The following is a 25,846-nucleotide window of genomic DNA, read 5'->3' as shown; positions in this document are numbered from 1 at the left end:
AAATACCAAAAGATTTGCCAACATGGGGTCAACTTTGGTGGAATAATGAATAATGAAGGTTTGCATTAGCTCTCTTCTTTTGTTTTTGTTTTTATATCCTAACTAGTTTATTGGGTTTGCTAACAGCATATAGGGTGGGGGTTTATTTACAGAAGAGTGGGCCCCCCCCCCCCCAATTTATGGCTGCACTGGAAAGTCCACACTCAAATATACATCTTGTAACTTCCCAGCAGCCACACAAAAATGGTGAGAGAGGTGCATGCTGGCATTCTCGGCTTATATATCCTTAGCCCCTATCCCACATGCAGCTGAGGTGGGCTGATTGGGTGGGAGGGGTAACCAACTCCTCCCTCAACTCCTTGATGAGTGTGGGAAGGAGGTGTGACTGTAGGACGCTTTTAGTTAAACTCTCCACCCCTTCCTCCCACTTTCTGCATTTTTTTTATTTCTATGAAAACTTAAACTAGAATTAAGAAGCACAGACATTGGAGATCTGGTTGGTATCATGAGGTTAGACACTGGCGATTTGGTGGTATTGTGGTTCTTTTCAGCCCCATTTGGAATATGTGCATTGATAGTTTAGAGTGCAGGGATTCTTTTTTGTTTTTGGTCTTTTTGAGACAGGGTCACCCTGTAGTTCCAACTGGCCTGGAACTCACTATGTTAACCTGGCTGGCCTCTTATCTGCCTGCTTCTGCCTCCAGAGTTCTGGGATTAAAGGATGCGCCACCATGCTGTGCTTAGGGCTTCTGTATTCTGTTCCTTAGTTTTAAGAACTGACTGTAAATGAGTCAGATTCAAGCTCTTCCTCTTTTCCCTGGGTCTGTCTCATTCAGAAACTTCAAGAATCCTCTGCCCTGGTAGACCTCTTCTTTCTTGGCTTCAGATTTGAGAACTTGAGTTTTTGGAATCTCATTTCCCCCGAGTTGCCTCCCAAGCCAAAGCAGTCCGAATAGCTTGAATCATTTTTACAGTAAGCCTCTTCCTTTTCTCACTCGAAATCTTTCCTGTTATTGCCCTGTAGATATTTTAAAGTTAAATGCAGTGAACTTTGGAGCCCTTTTCACAGCTGCCTCTCGGTCAGCAGAGGAAAGAAACTGATACCCACAGGAGCTTGAGTGCCTGTCAGCCCCTCCTGTTCTGATTACCTGCGTATTTCTTGCTTGGTGTTGTACAGGCTTTTCATCCCTATCTTTCCTTCAGCTTTCTCTTTCTTTAAATATTCACAATTTGTCTCATTCTGGAATGGAAAGTGTAGAGATACTAACTTCTTAATAATTGAAAAGGATAGTGTTGGTGTGTGCTGGGATGAAAGGTTGTTACTGCCACGTCTCACATGCCTTTTTACCTCAGTCTATTTATTTTATGGCTTTTCTATTGCTGGTTTAATTCCTTCTTATATTATTGGGTCCATCATTTCTGAACCTGGCCCAAGGCTCTATGTAGGTACTTCTCTTAAAACTAAAGGTAATTTTATTCTCGTAGTCACTCAGTAGATATTTGAGGGCCTCTGGGGTACAAAGTAGTGTCCTAGATGTTGGAGATTCATTGATATATAACTTACATTATGGTGGTACTACTTCCACACCACTGAATCTCTTTTTTCCCCTGCTTTTAGGTCCTTTCTGGGTGTGCCATCATTGTCCGAGGGCAGCCCCGAGGTGGTCCTCCTCCTGAGAGACAGATCAACCTCAGCAACATCCGTGCTGGAAATCTTGCCCGGCGGGCAGCTGCCACACAACCAGATGGGAAAGACACACCAGATGAGGTAGGTGCTTCCTCAGGCCTTTCTGAGGCCATGGACCTAGGTGACAGCCTGCTCTCCTCTTTGATGAAATGTTGATGTACTCTTTCTTTTCTGTTCATGGTGAGTATTTTTATGTCATAGGATTGATTATTCTGAATATAACCCCATAATTTCATTTGTCATTATACATGTTCTGCTGCTGTAGTTTCTTTTCTTCTTTTTTTTTTTGTTTTTTTGAGACAAGGTCTCACTGGCTGTCCTGGAACTCTCTGTATAGACCAGGCTGGTATGGAACTCATAAGAGATCTGTCTGCCTCTGCCTCTGGAGTCCTGGGATTAAAGGTATATGCCACCACACCTGACCTGTCTTAATTTCTTTTCCAGTTGCTGTGATAAAATGTCCTGACAAAGGCAACTCAAAGGAGAGAAGGTTTATTTAGATTTAATTCATGGATATAGTTCATCATGGTGGGGAAGTCAATGCAGCTTGAAACATTTGGTCACATCAGAATAATCAGCAGGAATGCAATGAATGCTGTACTCAGCTCACTGTTTTCCTTTTATATAGTCCAGGATTTCAACCCAGGGAATGGTGCCACCCACAGTGGGAGAGTCTCCCACCTCAATTAAGATAGCTATCCTCCCCACATAGACTTTCCCAGAAGTCCATTTACTAAGTGTTTGTGTAGATCTCATCAAGCTGACAATTGAGATGACCTTAGTGGTAACAATCTTAGCCCTTGACTCTGTGCTAACCCCAATCCATTCCTGTAGGCTTAGGCTATTCACTCCTGGGGAATGATTGGAAATATTTCCTAAGTAGCCTGATGATTTGAAGTCATGGATTATGAAGAGCTGTAAAAATATCTAGTACCTTCCCTAGAGACAAATGTTATTATTAGTGTGTCCATCTAGAGAGATTTAACATCTGTGCAACATCATTTTCATAAATGGTAGTCTGCTGTATGTGCTAGCCCCTTATTATAGATGCTTGTCTCCTCAGAGGTATCTGAATCCTGTGAAATAGTAAAATTTTATGTGAACATGAATTTTCTTTTTCAGTACTGGGAATTGAACCCAGGGTCTCACACATACCAGGCAAGTGCACTCTCTACTACTGACCAACATCTAGCCCTGCACCCCCCCCCCCCCCTTTGTGATAGGGTCTCATGTAGCCCAGGCTGATCTCATACTTCCTGTATGGTCAGGGATGACTTTGAATTTCTGATCCTCCTGCCTCCACTTCCCAAGTTGTAGAATTATAGTCATGTGCCACCATGAGCAGTTCATATGGTGCTGGCATCAAAACCAGAGTTTTTTATATGCTAGGCAAGCACTGTACAAACTGAACTACAACCCCAACCCTAAAAATGAGTTCTATTATTTTTATTACATTTATTTATGTGTGTGTTGTGGTGGTGGTGGTAGTGGTGGTGGTGGTGTGTGTATGATGTGTGATGTGGTGGTATGTAGGTGCTGGTATGTAGATCAGGGGACAAGTTACTTGTAGAAGTTAGTTCTCTGCCTATCTGCCTCTCTGGAATTAAAGGCATATGCTATCACGCCTTGTGTGGAGGGAGCCCTGGGGTTTGAACTCAGGTAGGTGGGCTTGGTGGCAAGCATGACCTTACCCACTAAGTCATTTCTCTGGTCCTACACAGGAGGTTTTTTGGGTTTTGTTTTGTTCTTTTTGAGACAGGATCTCCCTACAGTCCAAGCTGACCTGGAACTCACTATGTAGACCAGGCTGGCATTGAACTCACAGAGATCTGTCTGCCTCTGCCTCCCAAATGGTGGGATTAAAAATTTGCACCACTATGCTTGGCTTAAACATGAGTTTTTTTTGGTTTTTTTTTTTTTTTCGGTCTTTTTGAGATAGGGTCTCCCTGTAGCCCCAGCTGCCCTGGAACTCACTATGCAGACCAGGCTGGCCTTGAACTCACAGAGATTCACCTGCCTCTGCCTCCCGAGTGCTGGGATTAAAGGCATGTGCCACCACACCTGGCCTAAACATGAGTTTTTAAAGACAGTTTTCATCAGTTTCTAGTAGCTTGTAGCTTGCATTGCATTGTGTTATGATTTGATTTGAGAGGCTAGTTCTGAGGTTTTGTATCCTCATCTCTTTCCATGCCCCCAACTGTAATGCCTGGCTATGTGGCTTCTCATATCATCTGCTGTTGCCTTGCTTAATCTTTTTCCCCCCAGGTAGGTAGCTGTCGTTAGTCCCTGTTTTACATGGTTTAGTCTTCTTAGTTTCTACCCTTGCAAGTATTGGTCCTTGATTCTTTAGTAGTGCTTTGTCAATCTGAAACAGATATTCTGGATTCTTAAGTGTTTGCTTCTTCAACTTGATGACTTAGGGTAGATTCTCTGCTTTTTCATTCCAGGGAACTGAAGAAGAAAAACAAGAGCCCATGAGCTTTTATTTAAAGAAGGCATTTAGTTTTTTTCATCTTTAGCAGTATTTCTTTTTAAATAAAGGTGATAGTAATATAGCATTATAGATAATAGAGATTGAGAAAAATCACCCATAATTATTCTATAACAGCAGTCCATTAGATTCTGGGAATAATGACTATAAATGCATTAAAATCAGTTCTTTCTCATTGGTCCTCCTCATCAGTAACTACAAGTGTTTAGAATAATGCAGTTATATGTATCTACCTCTGATTGCTCAGTGAAGATTAAATAAGGAAAAACAAGGTGTTCAGCATAGTACAAAGTACTTAATAAGTGTTAGTTGTGATAATCACTGCTGCTGTTATACCCAGTAGTGAAGTTTCAGTCTCTTGGCATTTTTCAACCTTGAGTGCTAATCAAATGGGTAAACCAATGTTTTGAATATTTCTCTTCCTTTCAATTGCATGTTTGTATAACAACTTGATTGCTTCTCAGAGGTAAAGAACATTGGCTTTTCTTGGAGCTTATCAAGTTCATTTCCCTAGAAGAAAGAAGTAGGGTAGCCTCTAAGAAAAAAGAAGGGTTGTGTTTTGATTTCCATTTTGTGGATGAGAATGTGAGGCAGAGGAAGCACAAGGCCATTTGAGACTTGTTCTAAACTTTCGTAACAGTCTCCCATACAACATGACAGTAGAATCTGACCAGAGCTATTATAACAGGAAGGATGGCATGAGACCTTACCCAGCACTCCATTTTAGTTGGGCATAATTTATACAGTCTAGTGCTTTACCTCTTCCAGAGCACTTTGGTGAAGCTGAAGCTGTTGAATCCACTCTGCTACCCCACACCCATTTTTCTCCCATCTGAGGTCTAGTCTGCCTTTAGCTTGTTGTTATCTGGTCTTCTTCCTGCCATACCTTTATGTTGCACTGACACAAGGTATCAGTAATATCTGCTGACAACCCAAACCAGAAATCTGATTTCCGTTGTTCTTGCTTTACTCTCCCTTGACCTCCTATCGCCCCAATATCCAGGTCTTTATCAAGACCTAGAGATTCTGCCTCCTCATTACCTCTGTGATACTATATGCCTGAACCTAGAACACAGGTTCATTTCTGCTTTGACCTCTAGTCTCTCCTTGAAGGTTCTCTGGGATGCTGGGGCCCAGTCATGCTGTAGCACTCAGATTTCCTCACAGGCCACTGGAGTCTGCTCTGCCTTTGCCCTTAAGCTTATACTGCCCCTTCCATCATGCACACTTCCCTACCTGTGTCTCCTGGTGACCCCTGCTGTCTTTAGAGACACAGACCCCTGACATTTCCTTCCCTTGTCCTGCCTTTGTGCTGTTAGAGCAGTCAACATTTCATTTAGTTAGTCTTTGTCTACTGGATCATGAGCTCTTCAGAAGGAATAACCTTTTCTGTCATCTCTGTGTCCTTGTATCTGGTCAACACCTGACCTAAACACTTAAGTGGATAACGAGGAAAAGAAACCAAACAGTTCCTTTTGGGGGTTGATAGATTACACAGTGTGGCACCAGCCTTCTAGGCTTTCCATTGCTTTGGAGCACATTGTCTAGTTTTTTTCTACATTCAGCAAGAATGAGGACATTATTACTCATTGACTTCTTTTTGTGTCACTGCCCCAAATATCATTCGCTTATTATTCTTTGCCTTCCCTGTGATATCTTTGTTCAGTTATACTCAGCTTTTTCTTAAGTCATGTGGCAATGAAAGCAGCTCCACTGTATGTCCCCAACCGTCACTGCCCTGTGCCAGGTTAATCCCTAGCGTTGCCTAGCTACTCCAGGCAGCCTAGATAGTGCATTGATGGGCACTGTGTGAGTTATTTATTTCTCACAGATTAATTGAGCTCTGGCTGTGTGTGAAGCTCTATGCTGATTTCATGAGAAATTTAGAAATGAATGTCAGTCCTGTTTTCATAGCGCTTTTGAAGATTTGCATGGGGAGAGGTATAGAGGGGGATGTCCAGGCAGTACAGTGGAATGATTAGGGGAGAGAGAGAGAGAGAGAGAGAGAGAGAGAGAGAGAGAGACAGACAGACAAAAGTACTGCATATTGGACTATGTACCAGAATTACTAGCTTTAAGGCATCACGTTGTTCTCGGGTTTGATGTCATCTCAGTAGTTTTAGAAATCTGACCTAAGGAAAGATTGGAATTGAAAAGATGACTTTAAACATCATGACTTTGTCTGGGTCTTGGCATGGACAGCAAGTTGCCAGCTTACCTGCTATTGGGCATCCTAAGGGGAAGAGGGAGTTTTGAGTATCAACTCGTTAGAGGAACCTTGCTACTCATGGAGCTCTTGAACATCCTATGAACAGACTGCAATTGTTCTTCTTACTAGGCTATTCTGACTCTTGATATATGCTTTGAGTAAATTTCCCTACACTTGCCCTTAATAGTTCTGGGAAGTTGTGTTGAGATAGACCTTCTTCCTGACTGTCCTGCGTCTGTGGGCACTGGTCATACTTGCATATGGGTTCTCTCCCAGAGTGTTCTTTTACCCTTGTGCGGAACAAAAGACTTTCCTGTATATCTCTCCGAGTCTCCTGATTGCTTCTTGTAGCTAATTTCTTATGCAGTAATAAAATTTGCCCAGCTCTGGATAGAACACAACTTAAGAGGGCCTGGTTTAAGAATGAAAGATAGTAGAAACTTTATTATTATTATTATTATTTTTCCTATAGGAGCAGGTATATTTCATTTCAAGGCCACCAGTATGGCTATTATTGCCCAGTGATTGACCAGCTGTAAAACATGAGGGCTTAAGAGTACATATTCCTTCAGCAAGTGTTAAAAGTTTTTAGAGAGCTTCTCTGTGGTGGGTAGAAACTTGGAGGATTTCTCACAGGGGCTAGTGGTATATTTTCTTGTGAACTGACCCTAGATAAGTGAGTTTTTACCTTTGATAATATGCTTGCTTTTGGAGCTTTTGTGGTATCAGTGCTCTTCCAAATATTAAGAAAATAGAATGTTACTGAGTTGTGACTATTAATGTATTTCTCAGGACCATTATAAGCATAGCCACAATGCTGTACATTTTTAGAGGAAGTTGATTACTCCCGTAATAAAAATGTAGAAGGCTCAGCGCTGTGGTTCAGTACTGTTTCTATGATGTAGCTTATAATTGGAATTATTATCAGACCTCAGACTCTGGTTCTTCAATTTTAGGGAGTGAGATAATGGTAAGATGAGACAGTGATATGGTGAACTCTGTATTGTCACTGAGTGTGAGTGTGTGGCCTCTTGTTAATTCTTGCTTTAAGGACAGAAGCAGGTAGGTGAGTGAGTACAAGGTGGTTTGGGAGCCTGTTATTCAGACTAGCTAAGTCACAGCATGGTTTTATGACTACCAGCTCAGCACGTTGATGGACTTGCATCTTTGTTTGGCTTCTAGTTTCTTGAAAGTCATGTAGATTTTTTTTCTTTTAAGAAAACATTTTTGGATGACCCTGTAGAATATCTATATGGATTGGAAAGGCTAGCAGAGGCTTCCTTTTCAAGTACCAGTTGACTGATATGTATTTTATTGTGTAGCCTAAATTCTGTGACTTCAAGAGATTACAGTGGGCAGAATATGAATGCTGTAAAAAGAGAAACCCCCTTTTATGCTTTCTTTTTTAACTTTATTTTTATTTTATGTGTGCTGCTTGCATATGTGTAAGTGCACGTGTGTTGTGCAATGCCCGAGGAGGTCAGAAGAGGGTATTGGATCCTCTGGAACTGGAGTTATGGATGATTGTTAGCTGCCATGTGGATGCTGGGATTTGAACCTGGGCCTTCTGCAAGAGTAGTCAATATTCTTAATCGCTGACCCATCCCTCCAGCACCTTTATATTTTGTACATTCAGTATATGAGCTGCTATTGACCATATGCTCCTTGAACCCATCCCTCCCATTACTGTTCTAAGGGAGCTGGGACACTGAGCTCACCTCTGACAGTTCAAGTGCTAGTGTTCCTCTGACAGGGTTGCTTCAGAGGGTTGTTCTCCTTTTGTCTACTAGGCATGCCTAACCTTTTGACATTGTGACATGATGTTGTCATCTGCATAGTTCATGCTTAAGAACCATGCAATCACCCCTCCCTCAACCAAACCAAACCAAAACAACAACAAATCACACACACACACACACACACACACACACACACACACACACACACAAATCTCAGTGTTTTTAATTAGGTTTACTATTTGTGTTGAATGGCAGTTATAGTCATTCTGGGCTACATGCAGCCTAGCAGTGGTGAGGTTGATAAGACTCAATTCTTTGCTCATTATCTTGATCACATAGAGACTGCATTTCCCATCACAGACTTCTTCCCCACTGCTTGCATCTGTTCTGAATGGATGAGAGGGAAAAATCATCCTACCATTTGTGAGGTGATCTTAACAAGAACTTCTACTTGTATCTTCCCAAGATCCCAGGATCTTTTAAATTATTATTTTTTTTAATATTTTACATGTATGAGTGTATTACCTGCATGTGTGTAAGTGCACCTGTGTTGTGCAAGATGCTTGTGGAGATCAGAGAGGGTGTCAGATCCCGTGGAGTTGGAGTTACAGATGGTTTTTAGCTGCCATGTGCTGGGACTTGAACCTTGGTCCTCTGCAAGAGCAACCTGTGCTCTTAACGACTGAGTCATCTCTCCAGCCCCACTTTTGAATTATTTATTTATTTATTTGTTTTAATTTTATATGTCTGAGTGTTTTGCCTGCATGTATGTGTGTCCAGTGCTTGCAGAGACCAGAAGAGGGTGTTAGAGCCCCATGGAACTGTAGTTACACATGGTTGTTAGCTGTCATGTGGGTCCTGGGAACTGAACCTGGGTCCTCTGCAAGAGCAACTAGTGTTCTCAACCTCTGAGCCATCTCTCTAGCCCCTAAATTAAAAGAAAGTTTATTAGTGCATGTGTGTGCATGGGAGTTAGAGTATGTGTGTGGAGATCAGAGGACAACTTTTGGGAGGTCTGTTCTCTACACTAAGGGATCTAATCATTGAACTTGGGTTGTCAGGTTTGCATGGCAAGCACTTTTAACTGAGCCATTTCACCTGGCCAGATTCCTGGATCTTTAAGGGCTTCAGACCAGAGCAGAAATAGAAGCGGAAACATTATGGAACTTCCCTTTTAACTTTATTGCTATGCTTAAAAAAGTGGTAGAAATGGCATAAATAAGGCTCTTAGTTGAACAGAGATTCACTCAACGGTAATAGTACTAAAATCTTGTCTCCATTCCAGCTATGCCTTGAACTGGCTTTAGAGAAAGTGCTTTGTAAACTGGAACAAGACAAGCAAATGTACATAGTAGTTGTTATTTATGATGTTCCGTTGCCTAGTTGGTTCCTAGAGCCTGGACTTCCCATTTCAGGGAGTGGGCTGATATATAGAAAGCAGTCAGAGGCTGGCACATGGTAAGTGCTATAAAAATGTTGGCAAATATTATTCACAAAGTAAGCTGTAACTGAACAGTGATGGAGAAAAGTGCTATTTGCCAGTGTCTGGAAAACTCTGAAGCCTGTTTTAGGGCCTGTGCAAGTTAAAACAACTGCTAGGCCCTCCTTATTATGATACCCCTAAGTATGCAGTCTGTTATGTGCATTTCCTTTTCATAGCTCCTTGGCCTACTAGCACAGGGCCAGAATGAGGTAGGTACCTAGACATTTTTATTGAAGGCATGAAGTTACTTTGCTGGTTGGCGTCTGGAGTAGGCGGTTCTCTTGTGACACCTCTGTTTTGTCTTTTAGCCCTGGGCATTTCCTGCTCGAGAGTTCCTTCGTAAGAAGCTGATTGGGAAGGAAGTCTGTTTCACAGTAGAAAACAAGACTCCCCAGGGACGAGAGTATGGCATGATCTACCTTGGAAAAGGTAAGCAGCAAAGAAGAGCAAATTCATTTTCATGAAGTAATAAAGCTTCTCCAAGGATCAGTTTCCATATGGTAGAAGGCCAGTGTGGGTTGTCGTGGCCATAGCTCCAGGAGAGTTGGCTGTAGGTTGCATTAGAACTGCTGTTGAGCACATGCATAGGTGCAGACCTCCAGCATCCCTGTTCTTTATTTCTGCACTTTCCTGACTTGGTGTAGGTATAGGTGGTATTCTGTAGCATTCTTCCTCCCATGTAGGCCACTCAACAGCTCTTTGATTTTAAGTCAGAGTGTTAATTGAATTCCTATAGATTTCCTATGTGGTGCCCTGTATCTCCTTTGTCTTTCTCTTCCTGGGGACTCTTTAACAAAAGGTCTGTTTAGGGCCCATTGTTTTTTTTTTTTTACCCCAACAGATATAGATAGCTTTATTAGCTATGAGGGGCACACAGCCTTCCCATGGGAAAGGAGGTTGGCTGTTTTTTTTTCTTTTTTGGGGGGGACATCTATTGTATTGTTTGTAATAAACTGACATGAAAACAGGCTTTGGAAATGCATAAGTAGGGTTAGATTTCTGACTTTCTCTACCTTTACCCCTTACCCTCTCTAAGCTCTAGTTTCTTCATTTATAAGTTCTTGAACTTCTGTCTTTTTGAGACAGGGTCTTCCTGTAGCCCCAGCTGGCCTGGTACTCACTATGTAGACCAGACTGGGTTCGAATTCACAAAGATTGCCTGCCTCTGCCTCCCAAGTCCTGGGACCAAAGGCGTGCGCCACCGTGCCTGGCTAGCTCTTGAACTTTTAAAGATGATATATGTAAGTCAACTAGTTTTGGCATGGTCTACATTGCCATTAACTGAGTGTGTGCACATGTGCACATATACACATGTGTGTACTTATGTGCACACATAAACACTCATTGTTTAGCTAGGCCCAGTGGCTCATGGGGTTTTGTATGTAGTCTTCTTTGGATTGGACAGAGGGAGAGTAAAATTGGGGAACAGAGCTTGAGCAAGCAATGGGAAATTGAAAGATTTGGTAAAATGTTTTCTAGAAGATAGCCAGGTAAACGTGAGTAGTTTGGGAGTGGGATTTTTTTAAATTAAGTTTCCTATGATTCATTAATTAAGTCTTCCTAATATCTTAGCAGCTAGCTGTTGTAGATTACCTATTTTACTTGACTAGTCAGAGCTAGAGGTAAATAAGCAGAAGTAAACGACAAAGCTAATGGCATCCCCTTTAGACTGAGCTTAATTGTAGAAGTGAGTTGAGAATGAGATTGGCGTCATCTTGTCCCACTTTGTCCTATCTTTTCATGATGAAGGCAATAGTAGGTATTTGTGGTTTGCCTAGAACTAACTTAAAAAAATAGTGTTTCAACTTGATTTATTTGTATAAGTGTTTTGCCTGTGTGTTATGCAGTGCCTGCAGAGGACAAAAGAGGGTGTCGGATCCCCTGGAACTGACTGTTGTTAGCCACCATGTGTGTGCCGGGAATAGAACCTGGGTCCTCTGCAGCCAGTTTTCTTAACCACTGTGCTATCTCTCTAGCCCCTGACACCCCTGACTTTTTGTGTCTTTTTGAGACAGGATCTCCCTGTAGCCACAGCTGACCTGGAACTCACTATGTAGAGCAGGCTGACCTGGACCTCTGAGGTCCATCTGCCTCTGTCTCCTGAGTATTGGGTTTAAAGGAGTGGGACACCAGGCCTGGTTTAGTCTTCTGGCTTTTGAAGCTGGTCATCTACCAGCTCTGAATACTATCCACCAACTGTGACTTGGTCAGATTCCTAAGTGGATAAATAACATTCAAGAATAGCTTATGGATAGCTATTTCCATTTCCTGCCTATCACATTTTTCTGCCTCCTTTGAGGAACTAGAATAAAGGAATATATTTTCTCCTTTTGGAAGAAGTAGTCTATATTAGTTATTTTTCTTGTGCTGTGACAGTACCTGAAAAAAGCAGCTCAAGGAAGCGAGGGTTTGTTTTGGCTTACGGTATAAGGGGATGCAGTCCATCATGGTGGAGAAGATGTGGCCTGAGAACCATGAGAGAGCTGGTAACATTGCATCTGCAGTCAGGAATCAGAGTAATGAATGCTGGTACTCAGTTCATTTTCTGCTTTGCCCTTTTTATTTAGCTTGGGACCCCACCCAGTGGTGCCACCTGCATTCAGGCGAGTCTTCCCGCTTCAGTTAAATATCTGTGGAAAAATCCTTCAAAGCTATACCAGAGGTGCATATCCAAGGTGATCCTAATTCCAGTCAAGTTGTCAGATTAACTGTCACACATTCAGAACTCACTTTTTAAAAAGAGGGCCATTTCAGCAGGCATGGTGGTGTACTTCCTTAATTTAGCACTTTGGAGGCAGAGGCAGGCAGATCTCTGAGATTGAGGCCAGCTTGATCTACAAGTTGAGTTCCAGGCCAGCTGGGACTACAGGGAGACCCTGTCTCAGAAAGGGAGGTGAGGGGGTTGTGGGCCATTTCAGAGTACACTGTAAAAAGAAAATTTCCTCTACTTTGAGGTATGTTGTTGATAGGCTGGTTTTATGACTGCTTATCTTGTTTCTGCCTAGGAGTCAGTTTTTTCTAACCTCTGACCTCTCAGCATCTCAGTGCTCAACTTTTCCTTCACTGTTAACATTTTTTTGGTTAGACTTTCCAATGTAGCACTCTTACTGTTTTGAAGGAGCCATTTTAATATTTATTAATATTAGTGAAATTGGTGTTTGGACTCAGCAGTAATCTCTAGGGAAGGGGCCTGGCAACCCATAATTAAGTACAAAACCTGAGAGTCTTTTTATAAATATTCACCTCAACTTTTCTTAGTAGAAAAAGAGTCGTACAGTTTGCCTTTGTGGAAACGTGGGCCTTCTACTTAGCAATGCACTTAGGTTTGTCTGTGTATGTTTCTGCTCACTTGTTTGTGCATGTATACATGTATACTTGTTAGTGCTGGAGGAAGTCAATATGTAGTGTACTGGACATAACTATCACAGAATTTTGTTCTGTGCTAATATTACATATCAGTGAAACTGCTGTGTATCAGCCCATTTAGGAGCTTGTTCTCTGCCATATAAAAGATATTTAGGCAGCAGTTTCTTCATGGATGCCTTCCTTTATTGTTTCAGCTGACAAGTAAAGATATAAGAGACATATCAAGACTAAAAGTTTTTCAGTAGTATGGAATTGCAATTAATATTTCAGGTTCCTGGATAGATTTAATCAAGTTAAGTTTTATGTTTAACTAATTTTTCTTGCCTGTTCTGATGGCTGTGCTCTGAGGAATTACAAATTAGATATTGTCCACTTAGCATTTCTCTGAGAACAAGAGAAAGTCTTTCTCAAGCCACATAGTTTGTCTTCATGTCCTCTTGGAATAGAGAGTACAACATGGAGAAGAATTGGACTTTCTGGCCTAAATGTGATAGACAGCACTAAATGAATGTGACCATCTGAGTGGACAAACTGAGGAGACTACCTTTTTCTAATTCCTGCTGTGAGCTGGCCACTCATTCCTTAAATCCCAGAAGAACCCAGTGGGGCAAGTGCAATCCCTGCTTCAGAGGAGAGCTCAGTAGGATTCTAAGGGATCTTGTCCATGCCATCAGGCAGCTAGGTGTTGTCTTCAGAACTAGGCATCTTCTCCTTTGGACACTGCTGTTTTCTCTGCTGAGCTGCCTGACATGTGTGTCTTTATCAGTCTCCTGTGGTTCTTGAGATTGCCTTTGGCCTGGGAATACTCTAGAAAATTAGAAACAAAGTCCTGAGAAGAAGATTGATAGACCTTTGAGTCCTAGAGACTAGACATTTTGGGAGAACAGGTTTCCTGAGAAGTCCAGTACTACATATCTTGCCTGCTTGTTTTGCTACAGTATTGTTCCCCCATCCGCTGGTGCTCTGTTGCTAGCAGAGGTAGGTTTGGCTATAGTGATTGCTTTCCTTTTTCTCTTCTCAGATACAAATGGGGAAAATATTGCAGAATCACTAGTTGCTGAGGGATTGGCCACCCGGAGAGAAGGCATGAGAGCCAATAAGTAAGTATTCCATTTCATACTCATGTCACTCTTTCTTAGTTTGGGTAGCCTGCTGTAAACTGGTTTTGATTCATTACATTCCTGTTCCCTCATGGAAAATGGCCTGCCTCTTGTGCTTACATTTCCCTTTCTTTCTTTCTTTCTTTCTTTCTTTCTCTCTCTCTCTCTCTCTCTCTCTCTCTCTTTCTTCTTTCTCTCTCTCTCTTTCTTTCTTTCTTTTTTTTTTTTTGTCTTTTTGAGACGGGATTTCCCTGTAGCCCCAGCAGACGTGTAACTTGCTGTGTAGACCAGACTGGCCTGCCTCTGCCTCCCGAGAGCTGGGATTAAAGGTATGCAACTACCACACCTGGCCACTCGCTTTAATTTCTGAGATTTTCTTGCTCATGGATTGCTTTGAGCCAGGAGGTCACTTAACATTTACTAATGGTATTTGTTCTGTAACTCCTTTAAAGCCGGCTTTGAGACTAGGAAATTTTTTTCTTTGTATTCATGAGTCATGAATATGTACACATCTATCCAGCTCAAATATTTACTGAGCCCGGGCTTTGTACCAGGCCTTGTTCTGTGAACTAAGAATATAGCAGTGAATAGATTTGGGTTCTACGAACATTCTAATGGGGAGACAGATAATAAAAAGATACATCACATCAATGCAAGAACAGTGCAGTGAAAAAGCTGGACTAACAAACAGGACTCAAAGCAAAATCTGCATAGAGTCTGGGGAAACTGACAAGGCCACAATTGTTCTGTTTTGAGTGTTAAGAAAAATTAGTATCTCTCCTGAGCCTTTTAAGATTGTTTGGTCTTGAATCTATAGATACTTCATTAACACACAAAAATGCATTTGTCTAGCCAATGGCAATATGAACTTGTTAGAGGATGTAAGACTTCTAGTACATATATCCTGCTCAAGTTCACTTGTGTTCTCAGTAGGATGGATTGTAGCTGGCTTTAATTAACACTTTAGTCTCTGAAAAGTGATATACTACATCAGTAATTTGGAGGCTCTAAACATACTGTTTAAACCATTAAATCCTCGCTGTATTATATGACTGTAGCTGAAGAAAAGGCTTTGGATAAATATTTGCATCAGGTGTACCTATGATGAGAATGAGCCAAAGGCACAGTTGTACCTTTTGCCTACTGTCCTCTTAGACTTTGGGGCCAGGTCACTCTGTATACCTGTGGTCCTTTGTGATTGTAAGGAAGCCTTTGCTGGACTCTGTAATTGGTATCTGTACATGTGGGAATTGTTGAATTAAGATATTTGTTTTAGGTGGTTTTTTTTGGAACAATGCCACAGTTCTAACTTAAGGACAATTACTGGTACAATATTTTTTGGAAATTCAGTTTGTAACCAGAATGAATAAAGAAAAATGCCATAGCAGTTTTGTACCATAAACAAAGAAACCTCCACTGGAGTACTAATCCTTCTAGACCCAAAGTCTCCTGTTCTCAGTTTTTGTGTTTGCTTCTCCTTTCACCACTTTTTTCAACTAATTCTGACTGTGAATTTGGATCTCTGAGAATCTTTCGGTTATCTTTTGGGTGAAGGGAAGGAAGAGAGGTACCAGAAACTTCTAGTTTGGGAAATGGTCAGTCATGCCTGTTTAGAAATCCCCAGAGACCAGGTGAGAGGCAATTCAATGTATTTATATGTCTTCATGGATGGTACCAGGTGTTGGGGTCATGCAGAGGCCTATAGTTGATTTTATCCTGAATTTAGCTCCCATATGAGAGTATGGGAGGGGTCATTTTTGACCCCTCTACCCTACAAAGAACTTGTTTTATCTTTGCCTTTTTGGCTGTTCTAGTATTGGTTTCCTCCCTGATGAAGGAGGAGACTTTATGTTCAAACTGCCATCACCTAACTGGCCTCCTAGGATACATAAGCAATTTTGAGTCAGCTTTGTCGGTGACAACAGTATACCCTGCAGATGTCCCAGCCTTGGTTTGTGGACAGAGAGTGTTAAGGGTGGTTCTTAGTCACCTTTCCTGCACTGTGCCCTGCTGAGCTGTGCCTGAATTCTAGAATCTAGGATGGTTAAATGAAGCTGTACTCCCTGGAGTGGCTCCCCTTGGAGCTGTTAACTTGTTCTGTTCTACTCACTGGCAGAAGTACTTCATGTTCTTTAGATCTTCTCATTAAAGGCTCTTAGAATCGAATCTGTCCTTTGAAGGAACAGATTTGGAATTTGGAAATTGCGTTCATGGTGAGTTTTCTGGTTAAATAAATGTTTTGGTCTTGTGTAGGGGAGAAGATGCTAAAGAGAAAGAGCTGCATAGCTCTGTTCGTGGGCTCACTAACCATAACTTGTTTGCTTTTCATGTCCCAGCCCAGAGCAGAACCGGCTTTCAGAGTGTGAGGAACAAGCAAAGGCATCAAAGAAAGGGATGTGGAGTGAGGGGAATGGTTCACATACCATCCGGGACCTCAAGTATTCCATTGAGAACCCAAGGCACTTTGTGGACTCACATCACCAGAAGCCTGTCAATGGTGAGGCTGGCAGGAAAAGATACACATGACCAAGAGTGATTTCTTTCTGTTTGTTCTCTTTGATTCTTGAGGTTTATAAGATCCAGTGAGTCTTCCTTTTGCTTATTTAGTATCCAGAGGAAATTCTTAAGGGTGAAACAACATCATGGCATTTTGGAAGGGGGTTGAGTTGGTTTCACCGAGCTTAACTACAGAAACTCTGAAACTTGGAGGTAGAAACATATTCCATATACATGTGAACATAACTTGGCTTACTGTATTGGTTTTTGCTCCTTTGACAACTTTTCTGACAGCTAAAGATACTTGTTTTGCCTTGCAGCTATCATCGAGCATGTTCGAGATGGCAGTGTGGTACGGGCCCTGCTGCTCCCAGATCACTACCTAGTTACCGTCATGCTGTCAGGGATTAAGGTCAGACCATGTACTAGGCTGTACAGTGGTGTGAGATTTGTGGAAATGTCTAGTGATACCTAGATCCTCTAGCTGGAGTCATTGGATCCACTTTTTATTCCTACTATGAGCTAGCTATTGGCCAGACTACTTCATACTTGTTTTGGCTTAAACTTTATAGTGGGCAAATTCTATTTCAAAAAGTTCATATCACTTTTTAAATGCAAAGTGCCCTGGGTCTATTTGGAATGGGAGACAGTTGAAAATATAAACCTATGAAAGGGGGATGCGTGGCTCTGAAGCTGGCTGAATATGATTCAAATTCATGTTAAAATATCCATCTATATTTTTAAAATATCAGGGATTGAAAGTGAGACACTGGCACATCTTTTTTTGAGACAGTGTCTCCCTGTAGCTGCAGCTGGCTTGGAACTCACTATGTAGACCAGACTGGCCTTGAACTCACAGAGATCCACCTGCCTCTGCCTTCCAAGTGCTGGGATTAAAGGCATGTGCCACCATGCTTGTGTTCTGATGTTTTAAAGAGGGTTAGAGGAGCAGTTTTGAGAGCTCACTGAGGTCTCATAGGCTAATATGGTGCTTACACCTTTTGGAAGGCCAGGTGTGTGTGAAGGTGTGTGACTTTCACAGGTAAGCTGTATGCCTCACTGCCCTTACTTTCCTTTAGTGCCCAACTTTTCGCCGAGAAGCAGATGGTAGTGAAACGCCAGAGCCTTTTGCTGCAGAAGCCAAGTTTTTCACTGAGTCACGACTGCTTCAGAGAGATGTTCAGATCATTCTGGAGAGCTGTCACAACCAGAACATTTTGGGTACCATCCTTCATCCAGTGAGTGTGCCGTACAGCTTGGGTTGGGATGGGCTCGTGAAGCAGTTGGAGTTTGTGGAGATGCAGTTTGCTTCTTCTCTATTTAACATTCATTTCTCTATCTTGGCAGTATTACCATCTAATGATTTGGGGGCCTTTTCTATGGCGATGTCATTTGTCTTATAGAATTAGATAATTGGTACATCTTCTCACCATTAGGAAGTAATCCCAGTATTTCTGGGTTCATAAAGGGAAGAGGAACTGCATCACTTACTTTCCAAAGTGTTTGAGTCTGGAAGCTGCTAGTGGAAGGCTGGAGATGTCCGCATTCTGTAGAAGTGGGTCTAAAACTTGTAGAGTATGATTGGATATAGGTCTAGAAACCAGATGCCTGAAGTATCAGTTCGATTAGGGAAACCGATACATGGAAACATGATTAGTATATTCCAGTCTTTAACCAGTTACCCCCTAAATCTGTTTTGAACAGGAGCTAAGTCCTTTTTTTTTTTTTTTTTTTTAAATTTATTTATTATTTTTATTTTATGTGTACAAGTATGTTGCCTGCATGTATGTGAGTGCACCTGTGAGGTTAGAAGAGGGTATCAGATTCCCCTGGAACTAGAGTTAAGCACTGTTCTTAGCCACCATGTGGGTACTGAGAATTGAACCTGGGTCCTCTGCAAGAGCAGTCAGTGCTCTTAACCACTGAGCCACCTCTAGCCCTGGAACTAAATTCTTTATGTACTTAATGTTCTGACTTTTAGAGGTTTGACCCTATTGTATACTTTGATAGGTGGGCTATTCTTCAACACAAAATGACCTTGTTTTGTGATGTCTAAGTGAGTTTTGACTATTGTAATCTATATGTAACACAGTTAAACTGCTGTTACTTTTTGGCTAGATAATTCTTATATGATGGCAGCCAGGAGTGTGGTTTGGAGAGTGTCAAGGTCATGTCTGTTTTTTCTAGAGTGCTGACTATCTGGCCGTGCCCTGCCAGATGGCTCTGTGTCACAGTAGAGTATGAATTGTAATTCACCAGGCAAAGTGTGGCTTGTGCTTTTTCCACTTAGCCTGTTCTTCAGCTTTCTGCTTATGAAAAGGGGGGAAAGTGCTGATCTAGGGAGGGAAGAATAAGGTGTAATTTCTACTCAAGATTAACATCCTCCTTTGCCCTTAAGAAGTGCTATTGAAATGTCAATTCCATTCAGTGCCACCAGCATTTATTCTACACCTTTTATGTGAGAGGTTCTATGCTGGGTGTGGTCGGGATATGATGCCAAGGCTGGTGAGAGGAGCCTTAGAGTTGTGTCTGCTGTCTGAGATGTGTTTTCTCAGCCAGAGAAGCTTGTGTTTTTAAACAGAGTAGCAACTGAAGGGTAGCTGTGTTTGCTGTGTGTGTCAGAAACCTAGAGAAGCAATTTCTCTTACAACAGTATGTGATCCACATCTGTCTTCCCTTGTGCCTTGTTTCTTAGAATGGCAACATCACCGAACTCCTCCTGAAGGAAGGTTTTGCACGCTGTGTGGACTGGTCAATTGCAGTTTACACCCGGGGTGCAGAAAAGCTGAGGGCAGCTGAGAGGTAAGGCCTGCTGGGGAAGCCTGCTAGCCATGGATCTTGCTAAGTATCTTAGGGAAAAAAACCTGGCCATCTTCTCTTAATCATCTGTGTCAGAGTCTTTTTTATTTCAGTAAAGGAATTGAAAAATTTCAAAGAAAGGCATAATTTCATAGGGAAGTATTTAAGACTGGGTAACAAGGATTTAGAATTTTCACTTGACGTTCTTTTTAAAAATTTTTACTAAATTTTAACGTGTGTGTGTGTGTTCATTCTTTCCCTTTACCGTGTGTGTGTGTGTGTGTGTGTGTGTGTGTGTGTTCATGTTCATTCTTTCCCTTTACCATGTGATTCCTAGGGGTGTAGCTCAAGTTGTCAGGCTTGGCAGCAAGCACTTTTACATGCTGGGCCATCTTGCTGGCCCACTTGACATTATTCCTTACATGATTTACTTTTTAAATCTTTTTAAGCCACTTTCCCCAAAGTTTCCCTCTTAAGTGTTCCTTGATTCAGATGTTTGAAATGAAACAGACTTGAGGCCCATTTTAGCATGTTAGAATTGTTTATTGGGTGCTCCCAAACAGGCAGACTGGAGCAGGGCTGTAATGGAAAGGTAGAGCCTGTGGTTTCTAAAATTAGGATCAGGATATATAGGCCTAATCCCTAATTTATTTGAGAGTATGTTCCATAACTCCAGTTCCACAGGAACTGACACCCTCTTCTGGCTTCCATGGGTTTTACATGACACAGGTATATTTACATACATGTAGACAAAACACTCATACATATAACATAATAAATAAAATAAATTACAATAGTCTTGATAACTTTACATTTTGCCATTGAGATGTCAGATATGAAATAGACAAAAAATTTGAATAACTATAATTTTTAAAAAATATATTTTATGCTGGGCCTGGTGGTGCCCGCATTTAATCCCAGAGTTTGGAAGGCAGAGGCAGGCGAATCTTTGTGAGTTCAAGGCCAGCCTGGCCTACATAGTGAGATCCAGGTCAGCTGAGGCTGTAGGGAGACTCTTTATTTTATTTGTATGAGTGAATTTCCTGCATGTGTGTATCTGTCATGCAATGCCCTCAGACATCAGAAGAGGGCGTCAAATTGCTCTAGAGCTGGAGTTACAGATGGTTGTTAGCCTCCATTTAGGTGCTGGAAATGGATCTTGGATCATCTGCAAGAGCAGCCATCGCTCCAGTCTCATAACTGTAGTTATTATTACTATTATACCTTTTTCTGAGGACTTTTATGTCTTCATGTGCCTGTACACAGAAATAATTTGCAAGTTTTCATGCAAGTATATTTTCATCTGGGACATTTGATAGGATATGCCCGACAAATGCATAGTGTCTGATGAAAAAAGTTTCCTCAATTTTAAAAAGTGTTTCAAATAGGATTAATCTGTGATGCTCAGTTTCTTTCTTTCTTTGGTCCCGAATATTCTAAGTTCATTATTACTCTGTTATTTTTGTTAATAATTTTCCTTAACTTTTTAAAAGCCTGTCTTTGAAGAAAGTAAATACATTGAAAATAATATCTACATGCTTTATAACATTTGTAGAAAACGTTATGGATTTATTTTTGTCAGTACTCATCATTATAAAACAGGCTTAGCTCAGGAAATGCAAACCATAGCTTGCCTGCTAGTTTACATGCTGTATTTGAGCTACTTGCATTGGGATACAATTACATTCTCTCTGAAGTACTTTATGCATTTTACAGCTACTATATCTTTGTCTTTTTCCATTTTAGTACTTCATTAAAAAAAAATACAAGTTGCATCTGTTTTCAGAAATAATAGTTCTTTCCCACTGTCTATGCATCCACTTATTCATAAATAATTTAAGATAGCTGTTCATTGAATTTTTTTTTTTTTTTTTTTTAATCTTTACACATTTCAATTTCCCACTCTTAGTCTGACTCAGAAAAAAGTCTACTGTGCTTTATACTTTAAAATGAATTTCTGGCTGGCCATGGTGGCACATGCCTTTAGTCTCAGTAGAGACAGGCAGATCTCTGTTAGTTCGAGTCCAGCCTGATCTCCATAGTGAGTTCCAGGCCAGCTGGAGCTGCAGGTAGACCCTGTGAAAAAAGAGAATTTCTGACAGATTGGTCAACTCTCTATATATTTTTTTTTAAAAAGACAGGGTTTCCTTGTAATCTCAGCTGGTCTATAACTTGCTTTGTAGACCAGGCTGGCCTCTGTCTCACAGAGATCTGCCTGCCTCTGCCTCCCGAGTGGTGGGATTAAAGGCATGTGCCACCATGCCCAGCTTGGTTTTTGAGCTTTTATCCATGAATATCTATGCGGATTTTATCTATTCTTCAATTAATTATTCTTTAGGTAGACTCTGGTGTCAGTTTTCTCCATAGGATTTGGTAGCTAGCTGAGAACCTTTTTACAATTCAAATGATTATCTGACAGACCTGTGATTCTTAAATGTTTGTTTTGATGTGAATTATCTTTTAATTTAAAAGAGCGATTGCTCTGTGTTATAGTACTCACCCAGAAGATACTAGATAAAGCAAAGGGTTACTTATTCAGGTGGACTTGCACTCTCCAAGCTCAAACATTTGAACACCCAAATCCCAATCTGCCAGTCTTTAGTTTGCAGTATACATGGACCTTGGATTTTTCTGTTGACTGTACTTTTGGACTACATTCATAATCATGCTTTATTATGGTTTGACTAGTGATCTTTCTCCTGTATATGTCCTTAGCATTGGGTGATAGGATCCTACATTACCAATTTCCATGATGATGGTGGATTCAGATGGAATGGACTGGGTCTGTGAATGATCTTGCACCTTTGCTTGGTTTCCAGGTTTGCCAAGGAGCGCAGGCTGAGAATATGGAGGGACTATGTAGCTCCCACTGCTAATTTGGACCAAAAGGACAAGCAATTCGTTGCCAAGGTGAGTCATTCTCAGCATGTTGATATGTGTAGTAGACACTGCCAGCGTGATGATACAAGGATTTGAACAATTAGAAATGCTATACCTCTTAATTATTTCAAGACTATTTCTTCTCTCTCTCTCTCTCTCTCTCTCCCTCTCTCTCTCTCTCCCTCTCCTGTTTATTGTAAGGTTCTTTTTTTTTTTTGGTCTTTTTGAGACAGGGTCTCCCTATAGCCCCAGGCTGTCCTGGAACTCACTATGTAGACCAGGCCAGCCTTGAACTCACAGAAATCTGCCTGCCTCTGCCTCCAAGTGCTGGGACTACAGGCATGTGCCACCACATCTGGCTTTAGTAAGGTACTTTTAAGGAAGTGTAAGAACATTTGCATTTCTCATTGTAAATTAGCATGTTTATTATAAATTCTTGGGTTGAAGTGTGGGCATTACTAACTTGCAGTAGCTGTCATATTTTAGAGATTCTTTTTATCTGCTTAGCAAATGTCCTTCTGGGATTTCCTCTGTCCTCAGCTTTCTCTTCATTCTCATTGGAACTCTTGTGGTTTGGACACCCCCTCCCCTCATGCCCCTTGAGTTCTTCACTGCTAATATGCCTGGGATGGACTGCTTTGAAGGGAACACTGTTAAATACGTTAAAATGGTTATATCACTAGTATTGAGGAAAAAAAGGCACTTTTTAAAGGTTTTGGGAATTTAAGTGGTAGAAGTGGTAGACTTCCATGCTTTCTTAAAATATGATGATATTTTCCAGTGTGTTTTCACTTTTGTGAAGAGACATTGAAATTTGTATCTATTTATAGGCAAAATGTGGTTAAATATCCATGTTCTTGGACAGTAGCTGTCTCCATCAGTAACTATGAATTTAGAATGGAAAGCCACTAGGTGGCACTGTAAGCTTGAGAAATCCTCAAACTATTTTATAATGTTAAAATTTTTGCAAAATCTCTGTGGAATTGAGTGAATGTCTTTACTCTCTTTTTTATGATGCCCAAAGTAATAGGTTACAGAGTGCTAGAAGGGCCTCTTACCCTCTTTTGTAGGTGGTGTTCAAGTAGCTGCTAGGTGAATGATTATCACTTTCTGTAGTGGACATGAGCAGGATTTGTCCCTGGGGACATAGGCCTCAGTGCATCTTCCAGATTTTGATGTAACCACTATGGACTGCTGCTTCTTTCTTCTGAGGAATGTGCTCTTGCATGTGGGCTGCTATGCCAACTTGGAACTTAGTTGTGCTTATGCTTCCTGTAAATAAGAATGTATGTATGGTGGGCTGGAAAGATGGCTTAGCAGTTAAGACTGCTCTTACAGAGGACCCAAGTTCGATTTCCAGCACCCACATGGCAGCTAACAGCCATCCATAACTCCAGTTCCAGGGGAATCTGATGCCTTCTTTTGACCTCTGCCGGCATTGCACGACAGGTGCACTTATACACATGCATGCTATACACTCATACACATAAAATAAAATTTCAGGAAAAAAAAAAAAAAGAATGTATGTACGGAAAGAATGACCATCCACCCAATAGTTGAATGGGTCTTTGGTTTACTAACATCACTAACAGGTTCTGGAAATAGTGCTATAGCTGAGTTGTAGAAAGATCCCCCTACTCTGCTTAACCCCTGCCAGCCCCCCTTAGCAGCTGAAACTGAGTTTTGTAGAAAAACCTGTAAAATGAATTTTAGGCTTTTACCAGTTGGGGAACTAAAGGATTATTAATGAAGAAATAATTCTAAAGGGTTAAATGACTGAGCTAATAGCTTTAAATTGATTTTATTATGCTTTTATTTGAGACAAGGTCCTACTATGTTGCTCATTTTAGCCTTGAACTTGCCATCTCCCTGCCTCAGCTTCTAGCATGCTGGGATTATAGATGTGTATTTATCTTCAATATAACTTGACAACTTAAAAAGGAAGAAATAGCTATTGGAACATTTCTTCTTCTTTTTTTTTTTTTTTTTTTACAGGATCTTACTGTCAAAAGTTTAAATCCGGGAGTCCAGGCTCTCTTGTTTTTGTTTTGCTTTTTATTTTAGAAAATATTTTATTTATTCTCATTTTTTTTAGGTGTATGAGTGTATTGCCTGCGTGTATGTAAGTGTACCCATGTCATGCAGTGCCCACTGAGGTCAGAAGATGGCGTTGGATTCCCTGGAACTGGAGTTAAGGATGGTTGTTAGTTGCCATGTAGGTGGTGGGAACTGAACTTGGGTCCTTTGGAAGAGCAGCCAGTGTTGTTAACTTACTAAGCCATCTTTCCAGCCTCTTCCTTTGTTTTTTAAACAAGATGAGCATTTTAATCAGTACTATTAAGCTTTATTTATTACAGTGTCAATATAGAGGCATTTGCCCCAGAAATCATCTAAGTTAGGTTTGTGAGGGATAACAGCTTCTCTAGAACCTTAATGTAAATTTAGATCATTAAATATGTTGTATTAGTTTTCTCATTGTTGTAACCAAATACCTGGCAGAAACAACTTAAGAGAAGGGAGATTTATTTTGGCTGATGGTGTTGGGAGTTTCAGATTATCATGGCTGGAAAGGCACAGCACCAGGAACAGCTCAGTCCATGCTGCTAGTAGTCTGTGGCAGAGCTCTGCACAGGGGGCTGAACCAGGAAGCAGAGTTCAGATCAAACTCGAACCATAAGTGAGTATGACCTCAAGACGTATTCCTGGTGACTTTCTTATGCTAAATAAACCCCACATCCCAAAGATTCTACAACCTGTTACATTAATACCAATGTCAATATCAATATCCTGAAATAGAATATAAGCCCAAGTATTGCTTCTTTCATCAAGAAAAAAATTGCTACAAAAATAAGCATAGTTCTTAGTGATATCCATAGTTGATATTCTGGTATAAGGTCCTTACTTTACTGCAGATAGGTAGCTACTTTGTTTGAGAAAAGGTCCCCTGTAGTTGAGGTCTTGAACTCCTGATCGTCCTGCCTCTACCTCCCATGTACTAGGATTATAGACATGTGCCTTCAGGCCTTACTATGGCAAGCAACCACTTTGAACACTCGGCTTATTCATATCCCTGAATAAAATATTTATTTGCCATTGCTTCATCCATTTGTAAGTGTAACCCCTTTACTTCATTCCATGAGAGAAAGTGGATATAGTTTTCTCACTCAAGCACACATATTCACATGGGTATACATGTGTTCCTTCTCATTTTTCCAGTATGATTATAATTTTGGTTAAATTCATATCCAATATTTACCTTGTAAATGCTAATTACTTCAGTAAGAGCTGTATTGCATATTAAAGCTCATATTCATTTCCTATACAATTTTTTGTTTTTCCTGGAGTTGATAATTTTTTAGCATTTACATGTATATATTGTATATATTATTAATTCAACCCTCAAATTCTCTGCTTTGATTTATTTTTTTTCTCCAAATTTCCTCTTAAGATTGGTTTAGGAGCCGGGCATTGTGGTGCATGCCTTTAATCTCAGCACTCTGGAAGCAGAGGCAGGTGGATCTCTGTGAGTTCAAGTCCAGCCTGGTCTACATAGTGAGTTCCAGGACAGCTGGGGCTACAGGGAAACCCTGTCTCAA

At 40.9% G+C, this 25,846-nt stretch overlaps 1 protein-coding gene across 2 annotated transcripts in view; it reads left to right on the top strand.

The window, feature by feature from the left end:
• Snd1 (staphylococcal nuclease and tudor domain containing 1) overlaps positions 1 to 25,846 on the top strand; it is a 462,156-nt gene that overhangs the window by 34,554 nt on the left and 401,756 nt on the right. For both annotated transcript variants that reach the window (XM_008846394.3, XM_017801419.2), the window contains exons 2-9: positions 1,619 to 1,768; positions 9,918 to 10,038; positions 13,997 to 14,075; positions 16,412 to 16,572; positions 16,892 to 16,983; positions 17,651 to 17,809; positions 19,267 to 19,373; positions 22,190 to 22,280. In XM_008846394.3, the coding sequence (XP_008844616.1) occupies positions 1,619 to 1,768; positions 9,918 to 10,038; positions 13,997 to 14,075; positions 16,412 to 16,572; positions 16,892 to 16,983; positions 17,651 to 17,809; positions 19,267 to 19,373; positions 22,190 to 22,280 (960 nt within the window). The remainder of the gene's footprint in view (positions 1 to 1,618; positions 1,769 to 9,917; positions 10,039 to 13,996; positions 14,076 to 16,411; positions 16,573 to 16,891; positions 16,984 to 17,650; positions 17,810 to 19,266; positions 19,374 to 22,189; positions 22,281 to 25,846) is intronic.

Source organism: Nannospalax galili, unplaced genomic scaffold (genome assembly GCF_000622305.1).
Source record: "Nannospalax galili isolate Female #2095 unplaced genomic scaffold, S.galili_v1.0 scaffold660, whole genome shotgun sequence".
Taxonomy (NCBI): domain Eukaryota; kingdom Metazoa; phylum Chordata; class Mammalia; order Rodentia; family Spalacidae; genus Nannospalax; species Nannospalax galili.
This window is presented reverse-complemented; position numbering and strand designations above follow the sequence as displayed.